At 34.6% G+C, this 27,034-nt stretch overlaps 1 protein-coding gene across 6 annotated transcripts; it reads right to left on the minus strand.

The window, feature by feature from the left end:
- Positions 1-1,281: 1,281 nt before the first annotated feature.
- On the minus strand, positions 1,282-27,034 carry LOC131409325 (UDP-glucuronosyltransferase 2B31-like). 6 transcript variants are annotated; one of them, XM_058546416.1, is made up of 7 exons: positions 26,690-27,034; positions 26,311-26,344; positions 24,508-24,656; positions 8,508-8,639; positions 6,475-6,562; positions 5,366-5,585; positions 1,282-1,561 (listed from the first exon to the last, which is right to left on the minus strand). In XM_058546416.1, exons 1-7 carry the CDS (start codon positions 27,032-27,034, stop codon positions 1,282-1,284), a joined length of 1,248 nt encoding a protein of 415 aa, XP_058402399.1. The 6 variants fall into 6 exon arrangements, with proteins under 6 accessions (XP_058402399.1, XP_058402398.1, XP_058402394.1 ...); XM_058546415.1 differs by lacking the exon at positions 26,311-26,344 and having other exon boundaries at positions 26,563-27,034; XM_058546411.1 differs by having other exon boundaries at positions 26,311-27,034.

A 27,034-nucleotide genomic window follows, 5' to 3' on the forward strand; every position in this document is an offset into this window, starting at 1 on the left:
TAATTTTTTAACTAATGAATTTTTTTTTCAAAATACATAATTAATACCTGCAAACGCTATTGTGAAAAGTCCACAATGGAGACATATATAAGCATTTAAATTCCCATCATTGGAAATTCCGTGTTCTTCCAAATGATTTCCTTGGGGTATATACAAATTTATACATTTTTAATTTTTTTACCAAAGACATGCATAATGCTTATTTTTTAACCTGGAACATTTTTTTATTTATTTAGCCATGTGACGTGGAGAGCATTCAATAATAAAGCTTGTAATCTACCTGTTCTCTGTCATTGTTGTATAACATATAACTTTCATAGGAGGTGAGTATGTTCATTCATGGATAGCTATTTAAGTGCTTGAAGGAACTTCCTGCACATAATGTGTGGATGCACAAGTATTTCAGCAGACAGTTTCCCAGATGTTGAATCACAAGGTTAAATGGTATATTTAAATTTTATTTAAAAGCTTTATTCCACATTACACTCCCTGAAAAATAATTTTATCAGACTCCTATGTTTGATAAATTTTCTCTGGGAAAATAATTTAATGATTTAATTTATATCTCCTGAAGCATCACTGCTTTTGCTATCTCTTATACATTATAGGCCATTTTTACTTCTGTGAATTGCCTGTTCAAACTTCCATTTATTTTCATATTGGAGTGTTTTCATATTGTCTTTTTGTTAGTGAATTGCAAGATTTCTCATCATACAATGAATACCAATCCTTTTCCTCTTTTATGTTTTGCAGGATATATTTGAGGAAAAACTAATTAAGCCTATGTGCATGATTTAACAATATTATTTACTATGACACTTCATTTTTTATTAATTTATTTTATTATGGCACTATTATTTTATTAATTTATTTTGTATTAATATTATTTAATATGACTTTTCTTTTGAATGTGTCAATTACTAAAGTAGTTGTATGGGAAAATCAGTGATAAATTTATGCTATAATTCCCTCAGCAGCAAAGTTTTAACTTGTTTTTAAAATAAATTCATGGCACAGACAGGTGAATGATTTTTTGTGAGATTTTCATGATGGTTTGTTAACCAATAAATACATATATATTTTCTCAACCTGGACCACTTTGATCATAAAGTGAATCCCTGTTGTGTAGGATTCAAGAAGACCTTCAGAATCTTTGTGGTTTGATTTAGATATTTTCAAAAATTTACATAATTTTTGTATTCTTTACATCACAACTTCTTGCTGGAATTAACTGAAGGAGTCCCTTCAATGAGGCATACCAGCTTCAGGCCTCAGATGCAACTACTCCCTTTTTTCTTTCTTTCCTGTTTTAGCAAACTTCCAACAACAAAACAGACAACATTTTGTGATGACAAATATAGTAGTTGCCACACAGGCCAGCAGGAACCCCATAACATCCAAAGAGTGGTACTGGAACCAGGTGAGGTCATGGGAGGCTGGCCAGAGGTGTTTGGCTCCTTTGTGGCGCATGACAAACTCAATCCAGAAGACTGCTCGATCTAGAGGCTTCACTGGCTGATCATGATGGATTCTTGACATTTTTAAAGCATTTTCTTTATATCTAAAGGTGAAACACAAAGACAGCAACACTGAAAGAAGTTAACTTGCCAAAGCATATCACTCCCATGAAAAGTTTTTGAAGTATCATACATATGTTTCAAAATCAATGTCATAGAGTTGCAGACAAAGTATATTTCTTTTTGGGTCTTCATAGATAGTTTGACTTTCAAACTGAATTTTCTGATGACCAATATTTTAAAAAGTGATGATGAAAGATAAGGTGGGAAAGATAAATCTTTTCTAGTGCAGGAAATGATAGGAGCCATTCTCCACGGTATATGTTGGTTGGTGGAAATGCTTATTTAGAATGATGTTTTTAAGTTTTTAAAGATGAGTTGTATCATAGTGGATGAAATGCCTCCTCACCAGTCCCTGTGCTTCCACTCTTTTCTTTGTATCTCTACTGTCTATTTTCCACCCAGTAACCAGAATGATTTTTTTCAAACACATGTCAGATTATAACACCTCCCTGTTCAAAATATCCATCTGGTTTCTCATCCCATTTAGAATAAATTCCAACTCTGTTCTTTGCCCTCCAGGACCTACATGGACAGACCCCTGGCAACCTCTTTTCCTATCACTTTCACCCCATGAACACTCTGTTGTAGGCACATTGGCCTTCTAGCTGTTCACTGAAGGTATCAAACGTGTTCTCACCTCATCACCTCTGTACTTTCTGTCTCCTCTGTCCGTGTCCTGGAGCACTCTTCCCTTCAACACCCCAAGGCTTGTTTCTACCACTTTCTGGTAGAGGTAGTCATATGTCAGAAAGGCTTTTCTTCGCAATGCTAGTATAGAATACCTAAGCATTTCTTCATTTTTTTCACTATTTCCTTCCCAGAATTTCTAAATATACATTTAGAAATGTCATTTCTAATTATAAGACATTTTACATTTCATGAAATATTCTTTTTTGTTGAGTGTGAGATACATAAGAAAAATGCACAAATTAAGTGATCAACTCAAAATTTCAAAATTAGCTATAAAATAGTGAAATGAACATACCAATGTCCCCACTACCCAGATATTGATATAGGATTCCACAAGCTAAATCGAAGCACCCCATTTTACTGGACCCTTTCACTACTCCCTTTTCTGAATTAACTACTGTCTTGACTTTAAATACCATAGTGTAGTTTTTCTTCTTGAGATTGGAAACAAGAAACTATAAGGATTGGAATCGTATAGTATGCACTCATTTGTTTTGGTTAAATATTTTGCTGTATTATATTTCATTGTATGACAATACCATCAATTATCTCTTCATTTATTGATCGATGGACATTTGGATTGTTAATAATATATTGTCCATTAATACTAATGCTGTTATAAACATTCTTGTATATGTCTTTTGGTTTACATATTTACCCATTTCTGTTGCATATATAACTAGCAGTGGATTTGATGAGAAGAAGGTACGTGAATGATTATGATTTCTTTGTTGACTCTGAATTATTTAGAAATGCATTGCTTAATTTTCAAAATCAGAGATTTTTTGGGTTTTTTTTGGTGATTTCTACTTAATTTTAATCTGGCTTGATAATATATTGTATATGATATGAAAATTTTCAAGTACTGCATTTTGGTTTATGCCATCGCATATATAGTCAATTTCACTAATTATCCTGTATGCTCTTGAAAAATGTGTTTTCCTCATTGTTATATTTATATGTATATGAAATACATTACATTATTAAAATGTGTAGTTCACATTTTTCTTGTATCTATTCATTATTTTCATGTTTTTCTATATTATTGTGAAAAGTCTTAAAAATGTCCTATTATGACAATAGAATTTATGTATTTTGGTTTTTCTCTTTATCTACATTTACTTTGTTTATTTCGAGGGTTTATTTGTAAATGTTACCAATTAAAATTTGTATTGTTTTGAAAGATTAACCTATTTGTCATTATGAAGTATTTACCTTTATTTTCAATACTGCTTCTAGTCTACTGTGTATGATACTAGTATAGGTACAGCATCATTCTTTGGTTACCACTGAAAAAGAGTTTTTCTTACTTTTGTACTTACACTCTTCTTGTACACTTCTATGTAAGCATTTCTTGTAAATAGTATATATAATTAGGTTTTGAAATTTAGTCTGATAGTCTTTGTGTTTAAATGATTTAGTCTGTTTAGATTTACTGTAAATATCGACAGCTTTACATTTGTATCTACTACCTTATCCTGTATTTTATTTTCTCTTTGTCCAACCTGCTTTCTGTTTCATTTTCTATTCTTTCTAGCCTCCTTTAAAAGTGTTTTCTAAATTCAGTTGTACTACTGTTTTCATTTTGATAACACATGTTTAAAGTATTCTTAGGTGATACCCTCTTAATATAATAGTAATGCTGATAGTAGTAATAAATACTAAATTGATGGTTGCTGTGGTAGGTACTACAAATTGAACAATATTATTCTCCTTTGGAGTATGGAAAAACTTATTTTATCAAAATTAAAAAGTTTTCTGCTTGAAAAGAGGCCACTCAGAGAGTGAAAAATCAACCATCCAGAATGGGAAAAAATATTTGCAAATCAAATATCTAATAAGGTACTTATATCCATAGTATATAAAAATTCTTACAGTCCAATAATAGAAGACAAATAACCCAATAAAAAAATTGGCAAAGGATTGAAATAGACATTCTCTGAGTAAGATAGATGAATGGTCAATAAGCATAAGAAAAGCTGCTCAACATCTTTGGCTATAAGGGAAAAAATGCTAATCAAGACCACAAAGAGAGACCAGTTCACACCCACTAGGATGGTCATAATAAAAAAGACTAATGATAATAAGTGTTCACAATGATGTGGAGATTGGAACCCTCATACACTGCTTTAAAATGGTGCAGCCTCTTTGGATATCAATTTGGCAGTTCCTCATAAAGTTCCATATGACCCAGCATCCGCTTTTGGAAAGCTACCCAAAACAAATGAAAACATAGGTTCACACAAAAACATAATAGTGATATTCATAATAGTCAAGTATGGTAATAAGCAAAATGTCCATGAACTGATAAATGGATGAATAAAGTGTTCTATATTCATATCATAGAATATTATTTAGTAAAACAAAGCTACAACAGGGAAGAAACTCAAAATTATTACACTATGTGAAAGAAGCCAGTTGCAAAAGACCATAAATTACATGATTCTGTTTATGTGAAATGTCCAGAAAGGATAATCTATAGAGACAGAAATTTGATTAACAGTTCCTTGTGCAGAGGAGAATGGAAAGTGATTTCTAAAAGCATGTCTGGTTTATTTTTGCAGTGATGAATATGTCCTAAATTTATATTATGTTGATGATTTTTTAGATCTGTAAACATACTACATATATTTCAATTATATACTTTAAACAGGTGAATTTTATGGTATACAAATTTTATTTAATTATAAAATATGTTAAAATAATGATAGAAAAATCAATTTTTAAGCAAAAGAAATTTATAACTTCAGAAATTTTAGGTATTGATTGATAAAATTTATGTTATATGTGGTTCATCATATTTCCTTCCATAAGTTCTATCATATTTTTAAAAATGTGTCCATTTTACACATACTTATAGAACTTGACCTTTTTCGGGTAAAAATTATTGCACTAGTTGGTTACTCATTAAATCAATGTGTTAAAATGCACTTTGAAGTAAACTTGTGGTTAAAAATAATAGTCGATTAAAGAATGGTTAAATCTTGTTAATACTTTCAAAATTAGCTTCTTAAAAATGGGATGAAATTCACATTCACCATTTACAAGAGAATATATCTATAAATAAAATCTTTTTAAAAAATTGTGATACTCACGAAACATCATTAATGACTGTCTTCAATGCATTGAGCAAATCTGTGCTTGACATTGTATTCAAGTCCAACCTAACAGCTGCTCCCTTGGTCTTCATGTGAGCAATGTTGTCAGGTGGATCCCCAAACAAAGGAATGCCCAGCATAGGGATCCCATGGTAGATCGCCTCATAGATGCCATTGGTTCCACCATGAGTTATAAAGGCCTTGGTTTTTGGATGACCTAGGATTGGGTGAATTACAGCAAATTACTAATTATAAGTCTTAAATTAACTGACAATAGGTCAGCATAAGGAACTGTAAGAGGCAGTATATTTGGATAACAGATTATTATACAGTTGAAATTGCATTAAAATGTCTTGCAGAGCTTAAAGGAAGAAGCATCTCAGTCAGCTGGAGAAGTAAGTGAATGTTACAGAGAAGATTGGTGTGTTTTTTTGACTTGAAGAATGGATACATGTTGCTAGGCAGACAAATTGAAAGAATATTCTGGATTAAAAAAAGAGTATGTGCAAAAAACTGGGAGGGAGGGTCGTGAGAGAACATATTCTCTTAATGAAGCAGTGAAGTCACTGAGTCTGATAAGTGGTGTGACAAGGCAGCAGGAAGCATAATGATGATGGCACGAGAATCAGAGGAAGGAAAGGCTACACTTTATCAAGAAATGTATTATTACTTAATGAAAAAAAGATTGGATGTTTTCTCACAGAAAATGGAGAGTCACCTGTAATGAAAGAGGAGATGTTATTTTTTAGTAGCACCTGTTATATACCCTCACAGTGGGGCAAGTGATTTGTTTAAGGCGAGAATTAGGTTACAGAGTGACAACACAGAAAGGTGTTAAGGTGTTGACAAAATGCTCTGTGAGAGGTAATTGCACATGAACTAAAAATACTTTGATTCCAGACATAAGGAATGTGACTGTGTATAATAAAATGGCAACTGTTATATCTTATCCTTTTCCCTTAAGACTGGAAAATAAATAAGAGAAAGTTAAGTTTTATTTTTGATGTTTTCAGTAATAAGTGTTCAATTAATTTCTTTCCTGGTGAAGTATTATCACTCTGGTAGGCTTTTCCTCTCATTTCAGTGTTTGTTTTCCAGAGTCTTACCAAGAAGATCATTCTGGGGGATCCACTTATAGAGCCGAGTATTTGGCCCTAAGGTATCTGGCTTCTTGCCACCAAATCTCCATACAACCTTTCAAAGGAAGGAAAAAATGTTATTCATAGTTATAGCATGCTCAAATCCAAATAGATTAAGAGACATCTAGTTAAACCTCTTCCATATGACAAATGAGACAAGAGATGTTAGATAACGAGAACCAATGAAACACTGATGTATTAGGAATACTCATGTTATATGTTCTTATTTTTATCTTGAATCAGGTATGAATGCCATCATGTTGTTTTACGCTTAGGGCTTAGATAATGAGATTACCAATGACCAATATAAGCATATAAAATTTTTAAGAAGTCATTATAATTCTAATGTTAAAAACAGTAGCAAATTACCAATGATCTGTACATTTATTTTGTTTTAACCATTTATTAAACTAGCTCTCATCTTCCAGATTTAATATTAACCTTTTTATTTCTTTTTTGCTGATATGAGAATCATATGGTTTGGATACATCCTCTTGTTCTGTAAGTTATTTATTACTTTTACATCTTTTGACTTAAAAATCAGTGCAATAAGCTATTTATGAGAATTAAATAATTCTGACATTTGACAATGTATTAATAATAACATATAACTTCTGCTTAAGAAGTATACTTAGCATCTTTTAGATTACTAATTATTAATCACTACTTCAAAGAAAAATTTCAATTGGTAATTTTTTACATGAATCCAATATTATCACTATTGCTAGGATCAAAAATTATTTAAAAGTAGAAAAGAAGACCCCATTGGCACTTCATAAATAATAGTATTGCCATTAGAAAAGATTGAATATCATGATGATGCTAAATTTTATTCACCTGACTCTTAACACTTCAATGATGTGACACAATGCATTGACAGCATTGATTAATATTTTTTCTGGTAGCCAAGTGATTTCCAACTCCAAAATTAGGTATAGATTTTGGAATTCCCAAGCAATCCTCATAAGCTAGATTTTAATTTACAAGTGGTTAACATCTATTTGCTACATGAGTCTAGAAATAACTTCAGGTTTTCAGCAAATTAGCATAAATGATAAGGAGAAAGGTATATCAGTTAGGAAACTAAAAATTAGTTCAAAAATATCCAGAGATTCCAAGGATGTTCTATATATTAGAAATAATTTACTACTGTATTTTTTGGAAAAGGAGGCATTTGAAAATTTTTTATGCTAGGCTTGCTTCTAGTTGACTCTCTTTTTATATTTCTTTCTCCTTCTTCAATCTAGAGGAGTTGTTGTCTGATGGATTAGAAGCAGAGTCCTTGCAGGGATACATTTTATAAAGCACAGGGTCACTTTAAGGTCTGGACCCACCTCCACCCTTTGTCTTATGTTTTCCTGCTTCAGACTTTAGCAGGGCCCAGTTCACAAGGGCAGTTTTTTTCTCCTCCTTCTTTTTCAGTCCAGTTTTTTTCTTTCTCTAAATCACTGTGGCTGCATAGGTACCTGGATGCAACTTGTTGAGCCTTAGTCATCATTTCTCTGAATAGCAATCTGAAAAGCACATTGAATGGGCCTATTCCAAAGTTGAGGGGAAGTAAAAGAGGCCTTGATTACCTGGAAAGCCTAAACTTCAGGATGACTTTCAGACTATTATCAATTCCTGCTTAACATTACTGTTAAAATTTAACTTGTTTCTGAGAACATCTGTAGTGTGTACAGTGCTCTCAGAAATCCTACAAGGAAAAGGAGCAAATGACAGGGATATCTGTACAATACCAATACTTCACAGTATACCTCTTCAATATATTTCTTTTTGATTTCAATATTAATGCCAAAGTTATTGTCAGTCAAAGACACCCTCTGTACTATTTAAGCATGTGTGATGCATGTTTTGGTTTTTAAACTAATATCTGAGATAAATTCGATCTATCATAATATAGCATAGTTGACCTTTCAAGCAGAAAATTTCTATGATCACACTCTTGTCAAAATTTAACAGATGAATTAAATAGTTGTCCACTATAAGATGGATTCCACCTTTTGTGGAATCTGGGCAAGGGCTGATGCAATAACATTGGCTCTTTCTTCCGTCATGTTATTGACCATTGACCCCAGAGAAAACACCACAATACCATTTTCTCCAGAGCTCTGGGCAAACTCTTCCATTTCCTGTGGAGAAAGAATTTGCTCCATCAAAAAACAGCAATAGCATAGCAAACACTATTGAAAGGATTACTACAAATCACTAAAGAGAGATAATTTTGTATTATCAGGATTTATTAGAGTAGTGCCTGTTTTTTTTAATTGTGGTAAAATACACATAACATAAAATTTACCAACTTAAACATTCCTAAGTGTTCAGTTTAGTAGTGTTATCTATATTCACTTTGGTTTGTAACTGATCTCCAGAAACTTTTTATCTTGAAAAACTGGGACCATATCCATTATCAATAATTTCCCATTTCCCCCTTCACTAGTCCTGACAGCCATTCATTTTACTTTCTGTTTCTATGAATTTCACTAGTCTAGGTATCTCATATAAGTGGAATCATACTGTATTTGTCTGTACATATGCGGCCCATTTCACATAGCATAACATTCTTAATGTTCAGCCATGTTGTAGCATATTTTAGAAAATCCCTCAATTTCAGGCTAAGTAATATTCCATTGTGTGTAAATACCACATTTTGTTTATCGATTCATCCTTCAATGGACACTTTGGTTGCTTCTACCTTTGGCTCTTATGGATAATGCTGCTATGCAGATGGGTGTGCAAATATGTCTTCTGGATCCTAATATCAATTCATTTAGATGTATACAGAGAAGTGGAATTGCTGGGCCAAATGATGACTCATTTTTAATCTTTTGAGGAACCTCCATTTCTTTTAAATTAGTGGCTGTTTATAACATACCTAATCCCTCGTTTCCTTTGCCAGCATACAATTGATGTGAGATTGATTTCCTTTTTATGTATATTTGTGCAAATATGTGTGTGTGTCCCTGCATGTGTGTTTGTGTGCATAAGCATGAAATGAAATAGAGTCAGTTCACAGTATTGAGGAAGAAATGCTCTTAGACAATATTATATCCATATTCTTTATTTATAATGTTATTAATTACAGGCTTATCTTGAAGATATTGCAGGTTCAGTTTCAGACGACTGCAATAAAGTGAATATTGCAATAAATGAGTCACATATTTTTTGCTTTCATAATGCATATAGAAGTTATGGTTATACCATACTTTAGCCACTATTGCATTAAGTATGCAATATCATTATGTCTAAAATCAAGGTACATACCTTGATTAAAAAATACTGTATTGCTAAAAAATGGTAACCATCCTCTGACCCTCAGTGAGATGTAGTATTTTTGCTGGTGGAGGGTCTTGCCTGAAAGTTGATGGCTGCTGACTGATCAGAGTGGTGGTTGATGAAGGTTGGAGTGGCCCTGGCAATTTCTTAAAATAAGACAATAGTGAGGTTTCCTGAATTGATTGAGTCTTCTTTTCATGAACATTTCTCTGTAGCATGTGGTGCTGTTTGATAGCACTTTACCCACAGCAGAACTTCTTTTAAAATTGATGTCAATCTTCTCAAATCCTGCTGCTGCTTTATCAACTAAGTTAATGTAATACTCTGAATCCTCTGTTGTCATCTCAACAATCTTCATAACATCTTCATCAGGAGAATATCCCATCTCGAGAAACCACTTCCTTTGCTCATCAATAAAAAGCAATGCCTTATCCATTAAATTTTTTCATGAGATTGCAGCAACTCAGCCACATCTTCAGGCTCCACCTCTAATTCTAGTTCTCTTGCTATTTCCACCACATCTGTAGTTACGTCCTCCACAGAAGACTTGAACCCCTCAGTATCATCCACAGAAGTTGGAATCAACTTCTTCCAAACTCTTGATAATGTTGATATTTTCACCTCTTCCCATGAATCACAAATGTTCTTAATAGCATTTAGAATGATGAATTCCTTCCAGAAGGCTTTGAATTTACTTTGCCCAAATTCATCAGAGGAAACCCTATCTGTGGCAGCTGTAGCCTCAAAAAATGTATTTCTTAAATAATAAAACTTGAAAGTCAAAGTTATTCTTTGGTCGCTAGGATGCAAAGTGGATATTGGGTCAGCAGGTATGAAAACAACATTAATCTTGTTGTACATCTCCATCAGAGCTCTTGGGTGATCTGTTGCATTGTCAATGAGCAGTACTATTTTGAAAAGAATCTTTTTTTCTGAGCAGTAGCTCTCAACAGTGGGCTTATAATGTTCAGTAAACCATGTTGTAAACAGATGGACTGTCATCCAGGCTTTGCTGTTCCATTTATTGAGCACAAGGAGAGAATATTTAGCATAATTATTAAGGGCCCTTAGGATTTTCAAAATGGTAAATGAGCATTGGCTTCAACTTACAGTACTCAGCTACATTAGCCCCTAATAAGAGTGTCAGCTTGTGCTTTGAAGCCTTGAAGCTGGGCATTGACTTCTCCTTTCTAGCTATGAAAGTTTTAGATGACATCTTCTTCCAATATAAGGCTGTTTCATTTACATTGAAAATCTTGTCTAGTGTAACCACCTTCATGAATTATCTTAGCCAGATCTACTTGATAACTTACTGCAGCTTCTATATCAGCTCTTGTTGCTTCACCTTGGACTTTTATGTTATAGAGATGGCTTCTTTCCTTAAAACTTATGAACCAGCCTCAGGTAGCTTAAAACTTTCCTTCTGCAGCTTCCTCATCTCTCTCCACCTTCATAGAATTGAAGAGAGTTAGGCCTTTTCTCTGGATTAAGCTTTTTCTTAAGAGAGTGTTGTAACTGGCTCTATTTTTCTATCCTGCCCACTAAAACTTTCTCCACATCAGCAATAAGTCTATTATGCTTTCTTATCATTTATGTGTTCACTGGAGTAGCACTTTTAATTTCCTTCAAGAAAATTTTCTTTGAAGTTACAACTTGCTTAAACTTTTGGTGCAAAAGGTCTAGTTTTCAGCTTACCTTGGCTTTCAATGTTCATTCTTCGCTAAGCTTAATCATTTCTAGCTTTTGATTTAAAGTGAGAGATATATGACTCTTCCTTTCACTTGAACACTTAGAGGCCATTGTAGGGTTATTAATTGGCCTAATTTCAATATTGCCGTGTCTCAGGGAACAAGGAGGCCCAAGGAGAGGGAGAGAGACAGGTGGAATGGCCAGTTGGTGGATCAGTCAGAACGCACACCATTTATTCACGAAGTTCACCATCTTATATGGTGTGTGGTTTATGGCACCCCAAAACAATTACAATAGTCGTTGATCACAGATCACCATAACAAATGTAATAATGAAAAAGTTTGAAATATTGTGAGAATTTACAAAAGGTGACACAGAGACAGGAAGTGAGCAAATGCTATTGGAAAAATTGTGCTGAAGGGACTTGCTCAATGCAGGGTTGATACAAACTTTCAATTTATACAAAATGCAATATTGACAATGATGTCAGAATCATGGTGGAGTGAATTGTTCCCTTTGTCTCTCCCCTCTAAGTTACAACCAGTAGGACATCCATAGACCAACAAAAGACTCTCTGCACAGCACATCAGAACACCTGAGAGATCCATACATCTACACAACTGAAGATGGGTGAGCTGGACCTCCTGGAGGTGCTGGAACTAGGGGAGCAGTGGGGACACCTCCCAAGATGGAGATTCCTTGGGCCGGCCCCGTGGCTTAGCAGTTTAGTGTGCACGCTCCACTGCTGGCGGCCCGGGTTCGGATCCCGGGCGCGCACCGATGCACTGCTTCTCCAGCCATGCTGAGGCCGCGTCCCACATACAATGGCTGGAGGGATGTGCAGCTATGACATGCAGCTGTCTGCTGGGGCTTTGGGGGGCAAAGAAAATAAATAAATAAAATCTTTAAAAAAAAATAAAAAGATGGAGATTCCAGAAACTGTTGCCATGTCTGAGACCAGAGGCCCCAGGAACTGAGTTAATACCCGTGAACAGAGGCTCCTGGATTCAAGACAGCCCACAATACCAGGGGTGCCAGGCATCAATGGTTGGCTTGCAACCAGAGTCTCTGGGAACTTGGATGATACCTGTTACCCAGCCCCTACTTCCTCCCCTAGTGGCAGTGCTTTCAACCCTGGCCATGTCAGCAGCAGGGGCTATATCTAAGACCCTGGTGTCCCAGCACTGGCAGAGGTACCTGTGACCTGAGGTTCCAGGAATCATGCTTGTGCCAGAGACCAGAGATTGCAGGAACCGTAGTGGCACTAATGACTCAGCCCGTCCCCCTCCCCCAGCAGTGGTGGGTGGTCCACATGGCCTTAGGCTTCAGGAACCACAGTGGTACTGGTGACCCAGCCACTGTTGGTGGCCCAAAACTGGCTCTGACATAAGCACAGACTGCGTACAAAACTCTGGGCCTCCTGCAGGGCAGCAGTCTCTGTGATCTGAGGTTCCAGGATCCATGCAGGTGCTGGAGACCAGAGGCTTCAGGAACCCATCTGTGCTTGCAACCCAAATACCACTCCCCTCATGGCAATGGCAGTGTCACCTATGACCTTGGCGCACCTGGCAGCTGTGGTGACATTTGTGAGCACACTGCCTCTGGCAGTGGGGTGGCCAGTAGCCCTGGGTACCTCAACAGCAGCAGCACAGGGGGTACACATGACAGCCATGCCAAAGCCAGTGGAAAGCCTACAGAGGGCCAGGGAACAGTGATGGCTGAGTGAATGACCCTGATCTCCTCCAGCTGCAAGAATGCCCACAACTTCAGCCCCCCAATCCATAGAAGCAGTGCCTACAGATCCAATCAACCCAGATGTGGCCAGGGTGCCTGTGATCCTGGCTCCTGCCTCACTCTCCCCGTCTGTCCCACAGCAATGGTGGAACCCCCAACATAGGTGACCCCTGAAAAGACAGAAGTACTCACCAGCCTGGTGACCCTGGTGGCAACACCCATGACTGTAGCAACGTTGTAAGCAAGAAGGCACCAGCAACCTCAGAGGCAGAACTAGCACATCCATGGCGCTGATGACACCTTTGACAGAGAGAGTGGAGGGTGGAAAATGCAAGCTCTCAAATACAACCAGAAGCAGCTCAGAATCAAAATAAACAAAGCCTTATCCAAATTAGCAAGGTGTTTTTTAACACAAATGTGTCAGCATATGAACAACTCATGAAGAACTACCACACTACGGTATCACAAAAAGAAAATGACAACTCTTCAGAAATCAAGCATGAAGTAACAGAAGATTACAATTTAAATGAAAGAGAATTCAAAATAACTGTAATTTGGAAAGATATCAAAGAAGACACAAAGAAATGGGAAGATATTCTATTATCATGGATTGGAAGAATTAATGTAGTTAAAATGTCCATAGTTCCTAAGTCAATCTACAGCTTCAATGTAATTCTTATCAAAGTCCTAATGACATTATTCACAGAAATAGAACAAAGAATCTAAAATTTATATGGAACAACAAAAGACACCAAATGGCCAGAGGAATCCTGACAAAAAAGAACAAAGGTGGAGGTATCACATTCCCTGATTTCAAAATGTACTACAAGGATATAGTAATCAAAACAGCATGGTACTGGCACAAAAACAGACACACAGATCAATGGAAGAGAGCTCAGAGCCCAGAAATTAACTCACATATCAATGGTCAGCTAATTTTCTACAAGGGTGCCAAGAACATTCAATGGAGAAAAGAAAGTCTCTTCAATAAATGGTGTTGGGAAAACAGGACAGCCACACGCAAAAGAATGAAAGTAGACTATTATCTTACACCATACACAAAAATTAATTCAAATAGATTAAAGACATAAATGTGAGACCTGAAACCATAAAACTTCTGGAAGAAAATATAGGCAGTATGCTCTTCAACATCAGTCTTAGCAGCATCTTTTCAACAGCTATGTCTCAGCATTCAAAGGAAAGAAAAGAAAAAATAAACAAATAGTCTACATCAAATGAAAAACCGTCTGTACAGCAAAGTAAACCCTCAACAAAATGAAAAGACAACCTAATAATTGGGAGAAGATATTTGCAAACCATATATCTGGTAAGGGGTTAATATCCAATTATATAAAGAACTCATATCTCAAACAACAAAAAAACAAACAATCCAATTAAAAAACGGGCCGAAGATCTGAACAGATAGTTTTCCAAAGAAGATATGCAGAGTACCAATAAGCACATGAAAAGAAGTTCAATGTCAATAATTATTAAGGAAATGCAAATCAAAACCACAGTCAGATATTACCTCACACCCATCAGAATGGCTATAATTAATAATAAATAATAAATAATAAATAACAAGTGTTGGAAAAGATGTGGAGAAAAGGGAACATGCATACACCACTGGTGGGAATGTAAACTGATGCAGCCACTATGGAAAATAGTATGGTTAGTCCTCAAAAATTAAGAATAGTATTACGATATGATCCAACTATTCCATTTATGGGTATTTATCTAAGAACATGAAAACATGGATGCATAAAGATATATGCATCCTTATGTTCATTGCAGCATTATTCACAATAGCCAAGACTTGGAAACAACATAAGTGCCCATCGATGGATGATTAGATAAAGAAGATGTGGTATATATACACAATGAAATACTACTCGGCCATAAAAAAAGATGAAATCTTGCCATTTTTGAACAATATGGATGGACCTGAGGGAATTATGCTAAGTGAAAAAATTCAGATACCCTATGGTTTCACTTATAAGTAGAAGAGAAAAATAAGAACAACAACAAACAAACACATAGATACAAAGATTAGATTGGCGGTTACTAGAGATGTAGGGGGGAGGGAAGAGGGTGAAAAGGGTGATAGGGCACATGTGTATGGTGAAGGATGATAATTAGTCTTTGGGTGGTAAATATGATGTAGTCTACACAGAAATCAAAATATAATGATGTACACCAGAAATATAATGTTATAAACCATTGTTTCCTCAATAAAAAAGAAAAAATAGCTGTCATGAAGAAACTAAACAAGTTAAAAGAAAACTCAGAGAGATGGTTCAATGACCTCAGGAATAAAATAAATGAACTGAAGGAGTACTTACCAAAATAGATTGAACTCTAAAAAAAAAAAAAACAGAAATTCTGGACCTGAATAACACAATAAATGAAAGGAATAATAAAGTAGAAAGCATTGGATAAAAAACAGACCATATGGAAGAGAGAATTAGCAAGGTCAAAGATAGAAATCTAGAAATGATACAGGTGAAAGAAGAGAGAGAATCAACACTTTTAAAAAATGGAGAAATTCTATGGGAAATATCCAACTCAGTTAGGAAAAACAACATAAGCATAATGTGTATCCCAGAAGGATAAGAGAGGGAGAAGGGAGCAGATAGTATATTTAAAGAAATAATAGCTGAGAACTTCCCAAGCATGGGGAAGGAACTGGATATACAAGGACATAAAGTTAATAGAACACCTAATTATCTTGATGCATAAGGACCTTTTCCAAGGCACATTATATTAAAACTGTCAAAAGTCAATGACAAGTAATATTAAGGGCAGCCAGAAAGAAAAAGATAATAACCCTCAAAGGAGCCCCTATTATGATATCAACAGATTTCTCAGCATAAACTCTATAGGCTTGGAGAGAATGGAATGATATATTCAAAATATTGACAGATTAAAATAGTCAACTAAGAATATTCTATCCAGCAATGTTATCTTTCAAAAATCAAGTAGAAATAAAGGCTTTCTGAGACAAACAAAATCTGAGGGAGTTCATCACCACTGGACCTGCCTTAAAAGAAATCTTGAAAAGAGCTCTCTTGCCTAAATCAAAAAGACAAAGGTATAGAAAACTTTTAAGCAAGTGACAGAAAGATAGAATCAAATAATTTCAACTCTATGCTAGAATATGTTAATAAACACTTAATTATAACATGAAGGCTAAAGTAAAAGAAAGCATTAAAAATAACCATAACCATTTCAACTTTGTATGAACTTCACCGTACAAAAATGAATAATTCATGCCAACAAAAACATAGAAGGAGAATAGGAAAAGAATGGAACTTGTAAAGGTAAATGGAGATAAGATACTATCAGGAGAAAAAAGACTACCTCACCATGAGTTCTTTTGTGCAAACCTCATGGTAGCAACAAAACAAAAATTCAGAGCAGAGTCACAGAACATAAAAAAAGAGAAAACTGAGAAAAACATCACAGAAAAACACCAATTTAAAATGGTAGATAGAAACAAAAGGGAAAAGAAACAATAGGTATAGAATGACCAGAAAGCAAAACATAAAATGGCAGTATTAAACCCTCATATATCAATAATCACCCTAAATGTAAATGGATTGAAGTCATCAATTAAAAGACAGAGAGTGACTGGATGGATTAAAAAATAAGACCTGGCAATATTCTGCCTCAAGGACACCCATCTCAGCTCCAAAGACAAACATAGTCTCAGAATAAAGGAATGGAAGACGATACTCCAAGCAAATGACAACTAAAATACAGCACGTGTAGTGATACTTATTTCAGACAAAATAGACTTCAGGCCAAAAATATAAGAAGAGACAAAGATGGATATTATATAATGATAAAGGAGACAATCCAGCAAGAAGACCTAACATTTTTAATATATATGCACCTAGCATAGGACCACCAAAGTATATAAAGCAACTATTAACACACCTAAAGGGAGAAATTGACAGCAACACCATAATAGTAGGAGACTTTAATAGCACAGTAACATCAATGGATAGATCATCCAGACATACAATCAATGAGGAAATATTAGCCTTAAATGAAACACTAGATCAGATGGACTCAATAAATATATACAGAACATTCCATCCAAAAGCAGCAGAATACACATTCTTCTCAAGTGCACATGCAACATTCTCAAAGGTAGACCAAATGCTGAGATACAAAACAAGTCTCAATAAATTTAAGAAGATTGAAATCATATCAAGTGTCTTTTCTAATGACAATAGTATGCAACTAGAAATCAACTAAAAGAAGAAATCTGGAAAAGTCACAAAAATATGCAGACTAAACAACATGCTACTGAACAACTATTGGATCAATGGCAAAATCAAAAAATACCTGAAGACAAATGAAAATGAAAAGAAAACATATCAAAACAAAAGATAATCCCTTAGCTAGACTAACTGAGAAATAAAGAGAGAAGTCTCAAAAATATAAAACAGGAAATGGAAAGAAAGAAATTACAACATGTACCACAAAAATATGAAGGATTAGAAGGGAAGACAACGAAAAGCTATACACCATCAAATTGGATGACCTTGAAGAAATAGACAAATTCTTAGAATCACACTATCTCCCAAACTGAATCAAGAAGAAATAGAGAATCTGAATAGACCAATCACAAGTAACGAGATTGAAGTAGTAATCAAGAACCTCCCAAAAAACAAAAGCCCAGGACCAGATGGTTTCTCTGTTGAATTATACCAAACATTCAAAGATTTAATACCTATCCTTCTCAAATTATTCCAAAAAATTGAAGATGATGAGATGCTTCCTAACTCATTTTACAAGACCAACATTACCTTGGATACCAAAAACAGACAAAGACAACACATAAAAACAAAATTACAGATCAGTATTGCTGATGAAAATAGATGCAAAAATCATGAACAAAATATTAGTCAATTGAGTACAACAATATATTAAAAGAATTACGTACCACAATCAAGTGGGATTTATTCCAGGGATGCAGAGTTGTTTTAACATCTGCAAATCAATTAATGTGATACACCACATTAACAAAGTGAACAATAAAAATCACATAGTCATCTCAATAGAGGTAGAGAAAGCACTTGACAAGATTCAAACATGCATTTGTGATAAAAACTCTCAATAAAATGGATATAAAAGGAAAATACCTCAACGTAATAAAGGACATATATGTCAAACTCACAGCCAACATCATATTCAATGGTGAAAAACTTAAAGCTATTCTTCTAAGAACAGAAACAAGATAAGGATACCTAATCTCATCACTTTTATTCAACATAGTATTGGAAATCCTAGCCAGAGCAATTAAGCAAGATAATGAAATAAAAGACATTCAAATTGGAACAGATGAAGTAAAACTTTCACTATTTGCAGCTGACAGGATTCTATATATAGAAAACCCTGAAGAATCCACAAAAAAACTATTAGAAATAAGTTAAAAATACAGTAAAGTTACAGGATACAAAATCAACATACAAAAATCAGTTTTGTTTTTATACAATAACAACCAACTTGCAGAAAGAGAAATCAAGAATACAATCCCATTTACAATCACATCAAAAAAAAAATACCTAGGAATAAATTTAACTACAGAGGTGAAAGAATCATACACTGCAAACTATAAAACATTGTTGAAAGAAATTGAAGATGATATAAAGAAATAGGAAAAAGTTCCATGTTTACGTATTAGAAGAAATCATATTGTTAAAATGTCCATATTACCTATAGTAATCTACAGATTCAATGCAATCCCAATCAGAATCCCAATGACATTTTCGATGAAAATAGAACAAAGAATCCTAAAATTTTTATGGAACAACCAAGACCTCAAATAGCCAAAGTAATCCTGATAAAAAAGAGCAAAGTTGGAAGTATCATACTCCCTGATTTGAAAATATACTACAAAGCTACAGTTATCAAAACAGCATGTTACGGCACATAAACAGACACACAGAGCAATAGTACAGAATTGAAAGCCCAGACATAAACCTGCATATCTATGGACAGCTAATTTTTAACAAAGGAGCCAAGAACATACAATGGAAAAAGCAAGGTCTCTTCAATAAGTGGTGTTGGGAAAACTGGACTGTCACAAGCAAAAGAATGAAACTAGTCCATTATCTTATACCAAATACAAAATTAACTCAAAATGGATTAAAGAATTTAATGTAAGACCTGAAATCATAAAAATTCTAGAAGAAAACATAGGAAGTACGCTTTTTGACATTGGTTTTAGCAGGATCTTTTTGAAAATATCTCCTCAGGCAAGTGAAAAAAGAAAAAATAAACATTGGGACTACATCAAACTAAAAAACCTCTGCAAAACAAAGGAAACTATCAGCAAAACAGAAAGACAAATTACCAGTTGGGAGAAGATATTTTCAAATCATAAAACTGATAAGGCGTTAATATCCAAAATATATAAAGAACTCATACAACTCAAAAAAGTAAACCACCTGATCAAAAAATGGGCAAAGGATATGAATGGATATTTTTTCTAAAGAATATATGCAGATGGCCAAAAAGCACATGCAAAGATGTTCAACGTCAATAATTATTAAGGTAATGCAAATCAAAATTACAATGGGCTATCACTTCACACCCATTAGAATGGCTCTTATGAAAAAGACAAGAAATAACAAGTGTTGGAGAGGATCTAGAGAAAAGGGGACCCTTTTACAAGGCTTGTGGTGGGAATGAAAACTACTGCAGCTACTAGGAAAAACTATGGAGATTCCTCAAAAGAATAAAAATAGAAAGACCATATGATTCAGCAACACTGCTTATGGGTATTTATCCAAACGACGTGAAAACATGAACTCGTAAAGATATATGCACCCCTCTGTTCATTGCAGCATCATTCACAATAGGAAAGACTTGGAAACAACATAAGTGCCCATCAATGGATGAATAGATAAAGAAGATGTGATGTATATATACAATGAAATACTACTTAATCATACAAATGGTAGAATCATACCATTTGTGACAACATGGATAAAACTTGAGGGTATTATGCTAGATGAAATAACTCAGATGGAGAAATACAATTACTGTATGACTTCACTCATATGTGGAAGATAAACAAAGAAACACATAGATACAGAGAATAGATTGGTGGTTACCAGAGGGCTAAGGATGGAGGGAGGGCAAAATGGGTAAAGGGGCACTTGTGTATGGCGATGGATGACAGCTAGATATTGGTGGTGAATACATGCAGTCTATACAGAAGTCAGAATATAATGAGTGACATACACCTGAAATTTATCAACCAATGTTACCTCAATTAAAAAATAAATGCAGTATCTGCGATGTGAAATAAAGCGAGTTAAATAGAACAAAGTAGGCCTACACTCATATAGATTCTTGGAAGGAAACCACACAACAGAATCTTAACTCCTTTAATTCTTTACTGTTGTAGCTCTACTAAAACATTTGTGTTTATTCCAGGCAGATTTTCTGGATAATTATTTTTGTTTAGTCATTAGTATTTTATTTCTCATATATGAGAAATATATGACTATGAATAGTAAGAAAAAGCTCGTTATGATTAGGATGACTTTATTTTTTTTCTCTTTCAGTTCTATAATAACTTATACCTCACTTTAACCTTTGTCAGAATTCCCCAAGTTCTCTCCCTAAATGACTCTTTAAAGAATGCAGGTTAAGAATTACTGTCATTCATAAGTTTCATATTACTATTTGGAATTTCTATGAAATATCCTGAAGATCCTTAATATAATCCAGAAATATTCTTGCGTAGTGACTTGAGTGACCATATTTCTGGCTTATTTATGTATGACACATTTTGCCCTGAAATCATTTTGTAAAATTGATATCCCAGTAGAATGTGCTATGTGTAACTGGCTGTGAGGGGCCCTCACCATCACCTCACTGAGTCCCACAGGCAGTAGCTGCCCTACAGTGGGAGAGGTACAACAGGGCTTTCTACAGCAGAGGTCTGGTCACCATCTTGAGGAGTTCAGTTCAAACTATATAAAGCTCCTGGTGAATCTGTGTTTACCTGGAATTGTTACAGAATTATTCTGACTTGTACCCCCGGATTTTTGCCAATGAAAAAAAAAATACTGCTTTTTGTAGTGGAATAATTCCTCCTTGCTCAATGTACTCTCTCACCAAAAAAATAAACACAGAGGAACCAAATGTTTCCTGAATATCTCATCAAAACTGCATATTCAATTTTTTTTGTCTTTCTGTTTTAAATTCATTATCTCTTCTTTTCTCTCTGGAAAATAATGAATTGACCCTTCCAACATAAAGAGTATACTTGCTTATTCTAATAATTGTTGTAAAGCTTCTTTTCAAAGATGTTTCTTACAGAATAAAGAAAAGAGGAATGAATTTCCAAACTTTACCTTGCAGACTCTATCTCACCCAGAGAATTCTTCAAAAGTATAATGTCACTCTGAGGACATTTGTTTGATATGAAAGTCACTATACTTCCCTGTGACTAATATTGTACATCCTGGTAATCTGTGGGAGTCCAGTAATCTGTAGCAACATTTATAGTTACCTGTCTTCAATGTTTTGTCTCATTAGCTCTCTGACAATAGCTTTCTTCAACCATGCTGTGGAGGATGGTTTCCTATAGTACTATAGTAATAAAGCTCTCTTGGTAGATTAACTACTGAGTTGGACTGGTCACCTTCATTCTGTGACATCCTTACAAAAATAACACGTGGCTTAGTGGTTAAGTGTGCTTGATCCGCTGCTAGTGGCCGGAGTTCCGACCCGGGGCGCGCACCGACGCACCGCTTCTCCGGTCATGCTGAGGCCGCGTCCCACATACAACAACTAGAAGGATGTGCAGCTATGACATACAGCTATCTACTGGGGCTTTGGGGGGAAAATAAATAAATAAATAAAAATAACACGTTATTGAAATAACATTTGGAAATGTATGAAAAAGAATCTAAAAGGAAGTAAGATTCACCACTACTCTCCATCCAGGTATATCCTCAGTGTGAATTTACATGTATTTTTGCACATCTTAATTATTTTTCTCTGTATAGTTTCATAAGAGTATATTGTGAAATTAAAGCCTATAACCATTTTTACAAATCTTGTTGCAATTTGTCAAACGACTTATTTCTTAAAGGAAAGTACAAGTATTACCTGGGATCCTAATAATTAATGGAAAGCAAGTAGTTTGGGGAACAATTTGCTTTGTATATTATAGAATAGGGACAGGCTTCACATTCATTGACTTAGAGTCACGTCTTGCTTCTGCAACTTAATAACAACAGCTCCAGTTACTAGTTATTATGATTGCACTGCTATTCTTCCTTCTCCTTGTCTTCCACTCTCCTCCTCCTCTTTTTTCACTTCTACTGACTTTGCCACTTTCCCTTAATGTGAAGGGGGACAGACATCTTTCAAGAATAGGTTTAGATTGACTAGAGATTTCACTTATCTTACCTTGGCCTTTACCCTTGTGAAAGTTTTCATATGAGCCTAAATAATTTGCAATCAAAAGAGATATTGCATTAACCCCTGAATAAGATCTGTTTTCTGCTGTTGCCAATCAAATGGTAGACAAAAAGTATTTCTTAATAGATCATTTAATAGTTCATTGAAGATACTTGCTTTCTGCTTGTATCTTAAACATATGACATCCATTTAAAATGTATAAATTATTTCTCTCATAAAGAATGGCATCCTATATGCAAATAAAATTATTTTTTAATTTTAATCTATGGGCACTTTTCAGATCCAAGTGTTAGAAATTAGTTGGTTTTTATTAAATATGCAGAATTTATGGTCCTTAATTTATAAGCAGTGTACATTTTCTCTTTGATCATTTGACAGGCCGCTATGATGTTGAGAACTATGCTCCCTGAGGGAATTTTACTGTAATTTTTTACAGGCTCACTGTGTGATAGAACACACCTGCTCTAATTAGAAAATTCCTTTTATGTGCTAGACGGCAAACCCTGGATCTCAAGTGAGGAATTGTTTAAATGTAGTGAAGGCAAGTAAACTTTGGGTCTGGCTGCCAATATTGTTGGGGCACACATTCATATTGTTGAGGAATGGTCTTCTCTTAATGATAGAATACTGGTGAAGAACCTCTCCCCTCACAAAATTTTTAGCATTTCCATTTGCTGATCTGATTGCCAAATATACATTTACTTTAAAGTACTGCACAGAATGACTTCCGTTCTCTATGACTTTGCTAGAAAATAGAATCTTGATCTATTGGAAACCAGTTCTTATTAAATGAGAAATAATATCAAAACAAGCTGACACACAGTAGGTTATTAATCATATTCATAATAGTAATTAAAATGACAATGATGATAATACTTAAGATTATTTATGTATCACGATGTGCCAGAGACATTTTAAATGTATTAAGTAATTTTTTCCACTGAATAGAAATAGGTTATTATACTTTTAAGATTTGGCATAGCCATATCTTTATTGTCTACTTTTCCATAATCTGTTGCCTGAACTCTTGCCACAACCTCCTAAATGGTCCCCTCTACAGTCTAATCCACTGACTACACTTTAGTGCTTTGTAGAAAAAGAAATCTGATAATATCTTTCCCTTTTCACTCTCTTTTCTCCTTTTCACTGGCTCCCTAATGCCCTTACTAGATGCTTCAGCATCCTTGTAATTATTTGTCTCTAACTTACTTCTCCAGCATCATCTGCCTCTTTACTCAGTGTCTTCCCACTAGACTAACACTAAAATTCTTGGCAACCCTCATTATTACCCTTCCTGCTTTACTTTTTGCATCTTCCTCTCTCCCCAGCTCTTCCTCCTATTAGTGCACATCCTTGGGGTCTCATTTAATTATCAACAACTCTGAGACCTGCAGGGTGTTCTTTAGCATTGTGTTCTTCCTTATTGTAATACTGTTCATGAAATTTTAATTACTTATTTATATTCCACCTTTATCAGTTGAATGATAGGTGTGTATGTGTGGAAATCATTTCTACACTGTTTGCATATCCAGTACTATCCATGGCCTATGCCAAGAATATTCTTTGAATTAATGACTGATACTTTTTTATGTGTTGACTCTTGAGGGCTTAATTTAACTGATCTTGTTCCCAATGTCCTCCAGGTGTAATACTTTATTCTGTAATGACAATGAAATTCAGATAATTGAAATGGTATTGAAATATTTAAGTTTCTAATTGGCAGATAACTTTACTCAGCTTCCCATATCTCTCTCACTGTGATCAAATCTTCTAAATAAAAAGACACAAATACTTTCCTACTGAAAATACCAAATAAACTAAGCTAAACAAACAGGCATAGGTTACCTTAGGCAGGAGTTTGGCAGGTTTGCAGTGGAGTCCTCCAATAAATACAAAATGTGGTAAGAGTGGGCGAGGAAATTCAAAATCCCAGTAGGTTCGAATGAGCCACATTTCTGCTTTCCTCATTAACTCGGATAATTTAGTGGGTCTTCCTGAAGGAAAAAAAGCAACCAAAGGTAGAGGAAATAAGAATATTGTGATGTGAATATACCAGGTAAATTTCTGAAAGGATCTTGAAATGATGTATCCAAAGATGTTTAAAAGTGTCTGTGGTGTGAAAATAGAAACTTGTATATGTATACACGTGCATATATATATATATATATATAAGGGTGTATATATACGTATGTGGGTATATACATATATGTATGTATACATACACACATATGATTTATATATATATTGTTCATATATATAGACAAAAAGTGTAATAGACTTTTATCTCTAATGCCACATCAGGGTATTCAGAATCATAAACAATTGTCAAATCTAAGCCACTAAAGAATTAAATATGCATTTGTTTACTCTGCAAGCTGCAAAAGTAACAAATGCAAATATAAACAATGATTTCAACTGCTCAAACAATTAACCCTACTGTACCCCTGGAAACACATTTCCCTGGAGTACTCAGTCTAGTTTCCACAGTTTAGCAAGCTGTTCAGTTGATCCTAGATTTTCCAGGTAAACTGTGAAGTTTCTGACAGTATGGCTTGTCCGGCACTATGTTCATGTTAGGAGTTTAGTCACACAGGTGTATTAAATGAATGTATTTGCAAAAAACAGCTGGAAACTTATCATAAAGTATGGAAATACATGTGCTCATGCTTAATTTTGGCTCATTTTTTTCTTCAACGGACAGACACAGTTCTCAAAAATATAGATTAATAATGTATATGTCCAACTTGCAATAAGATCTCAGGCCTTTGGTTTGTAAGTACTTAGTGAAGGAATCTATAAGAACCCAGATTATAGATTCCTGTATCTGAGATAGAGTCATTATATCTCTCAACATTGAAGGATTCCTTCAGGTAATATGGCACAACAGTTTAATTTTTAAATGAATCTAAAGTATACAAGAGGAAACAATTTCCTCAGTGCTCCACAGACAGCTGTGCTAAATGTATGTAATTCCTCAATACACATCTGCTTTTATCAAGGTATTTAGAGAAATTTCTTATTCCTTTTATTAAAAATTAAAGAAATATATAGTGTAATTGATATGTAGGATGAATAAACAGAACAAAGATGATTTTTAGGGCAGTGAAACTACTCTGTATGATACTATAACGGTGAATAAATGACATTATAAATTTGTTCACACTCAGAGAATGTAGAACACCAAGAGTGAACCCTAATTTGAACTACGGACTTTGGATGATAATGATGTGTCAATATAGTTTGATCACTTGTAACAAATGTACATCTCTGGTGGTGGATGTTGAGAATAGGGGAGTCAACGTATGTCACAGAGAAGAGAATATATCTCTACTCAATATTGCTGTGGACCTAACGCTTCTCTATAAAATAAAGCCTATTACAAACAAACAAACAAGAATAGATATATGATTGCTTAAAGAACTCCTCGTTGCTTCAATTCATGGTTTTTGACTACCTGGGATGTCCTGTACTAGTAATGGACCTCTGGGTTCTATCTGACTCCATAATTCAAGCATTTCCATAATAATCATGACATTGAGAGATGATTTTATATTTTCATTTCATCATTTCACTTAGAAAAGAATTACAAGCTCACCTTCCAAGGCACTAGGAAAATTAGGACTTCAAGCTGTTAAAAACATGACTTACCTAGTACTTCACTGTAAAACTGATCCCACTTCTTCTCATTAAATGTTTGGAACCAAAAGTCATAATAAAACACATAAATCATATTTTTTACCCTCTGCATGAATGTCATTTGATAACTTAATTCTGACATAACAACAGGTACATAGGACGGTGGGAATGGAAGTTCTCCACTATACTTTTCAATTTTATGGCCTGGAATGTAGCGGAGACTGTACACTGAAGGTATTTTCAGTAGCTCAGCCAACAGCTCACCACAGGGTCCAAAGGCATCTGCGAGAATGACATCAAACCTTGATTCTTGCAGTATTATTATAAGTTTCTTGTTCAAAACAAGATCTTTACAGAGCTTTTCAAAACAACCAGAATATTCCCAAAGGACTTCTTGTATTAGTGAAAAATATGTCCAAAACGTATCTTTGGGCTGATCATATGTCAATTTATTGATCAGTTGCATTACTAAAACCTCAAAGTCATCTTTAATTAAAGATGTAGGATAAATCTCAAATTTAATAGCAGATGGTTTGTTGGGATCAACAAGAATGGAAGCTGAAGATGTCAAAACACTCACTTCATGACCTCTGTGGAAAAGTTCATCCAGGATTGTTTTCATATTGATCCAATGGCTATATTCTGTGGGCCACACCAGGAACTTTCCACCATGCCCAGGGCTATAGCAGCAACTCAGCTGTAGCAGCAGAAGAGCTGAAATCCATTTCATAGACAT

The sequence above is a fragment of the Diceros bicornis genome, chromosome 8 (assembly GCF_020826845.1).
Source record: "Diceros bicornis minor isolate mBicDic1 chromosome 8, mDicBic1.mat.cur, whole genome shotgun sequence".
Taxonomy (NCBI): domain Eukaryota; kingdom Metazoa; phylum Chordata; class Mammalia; order Perissodactyla; family Rhinocerotidae; genus Diceros; species Diceros bicornis.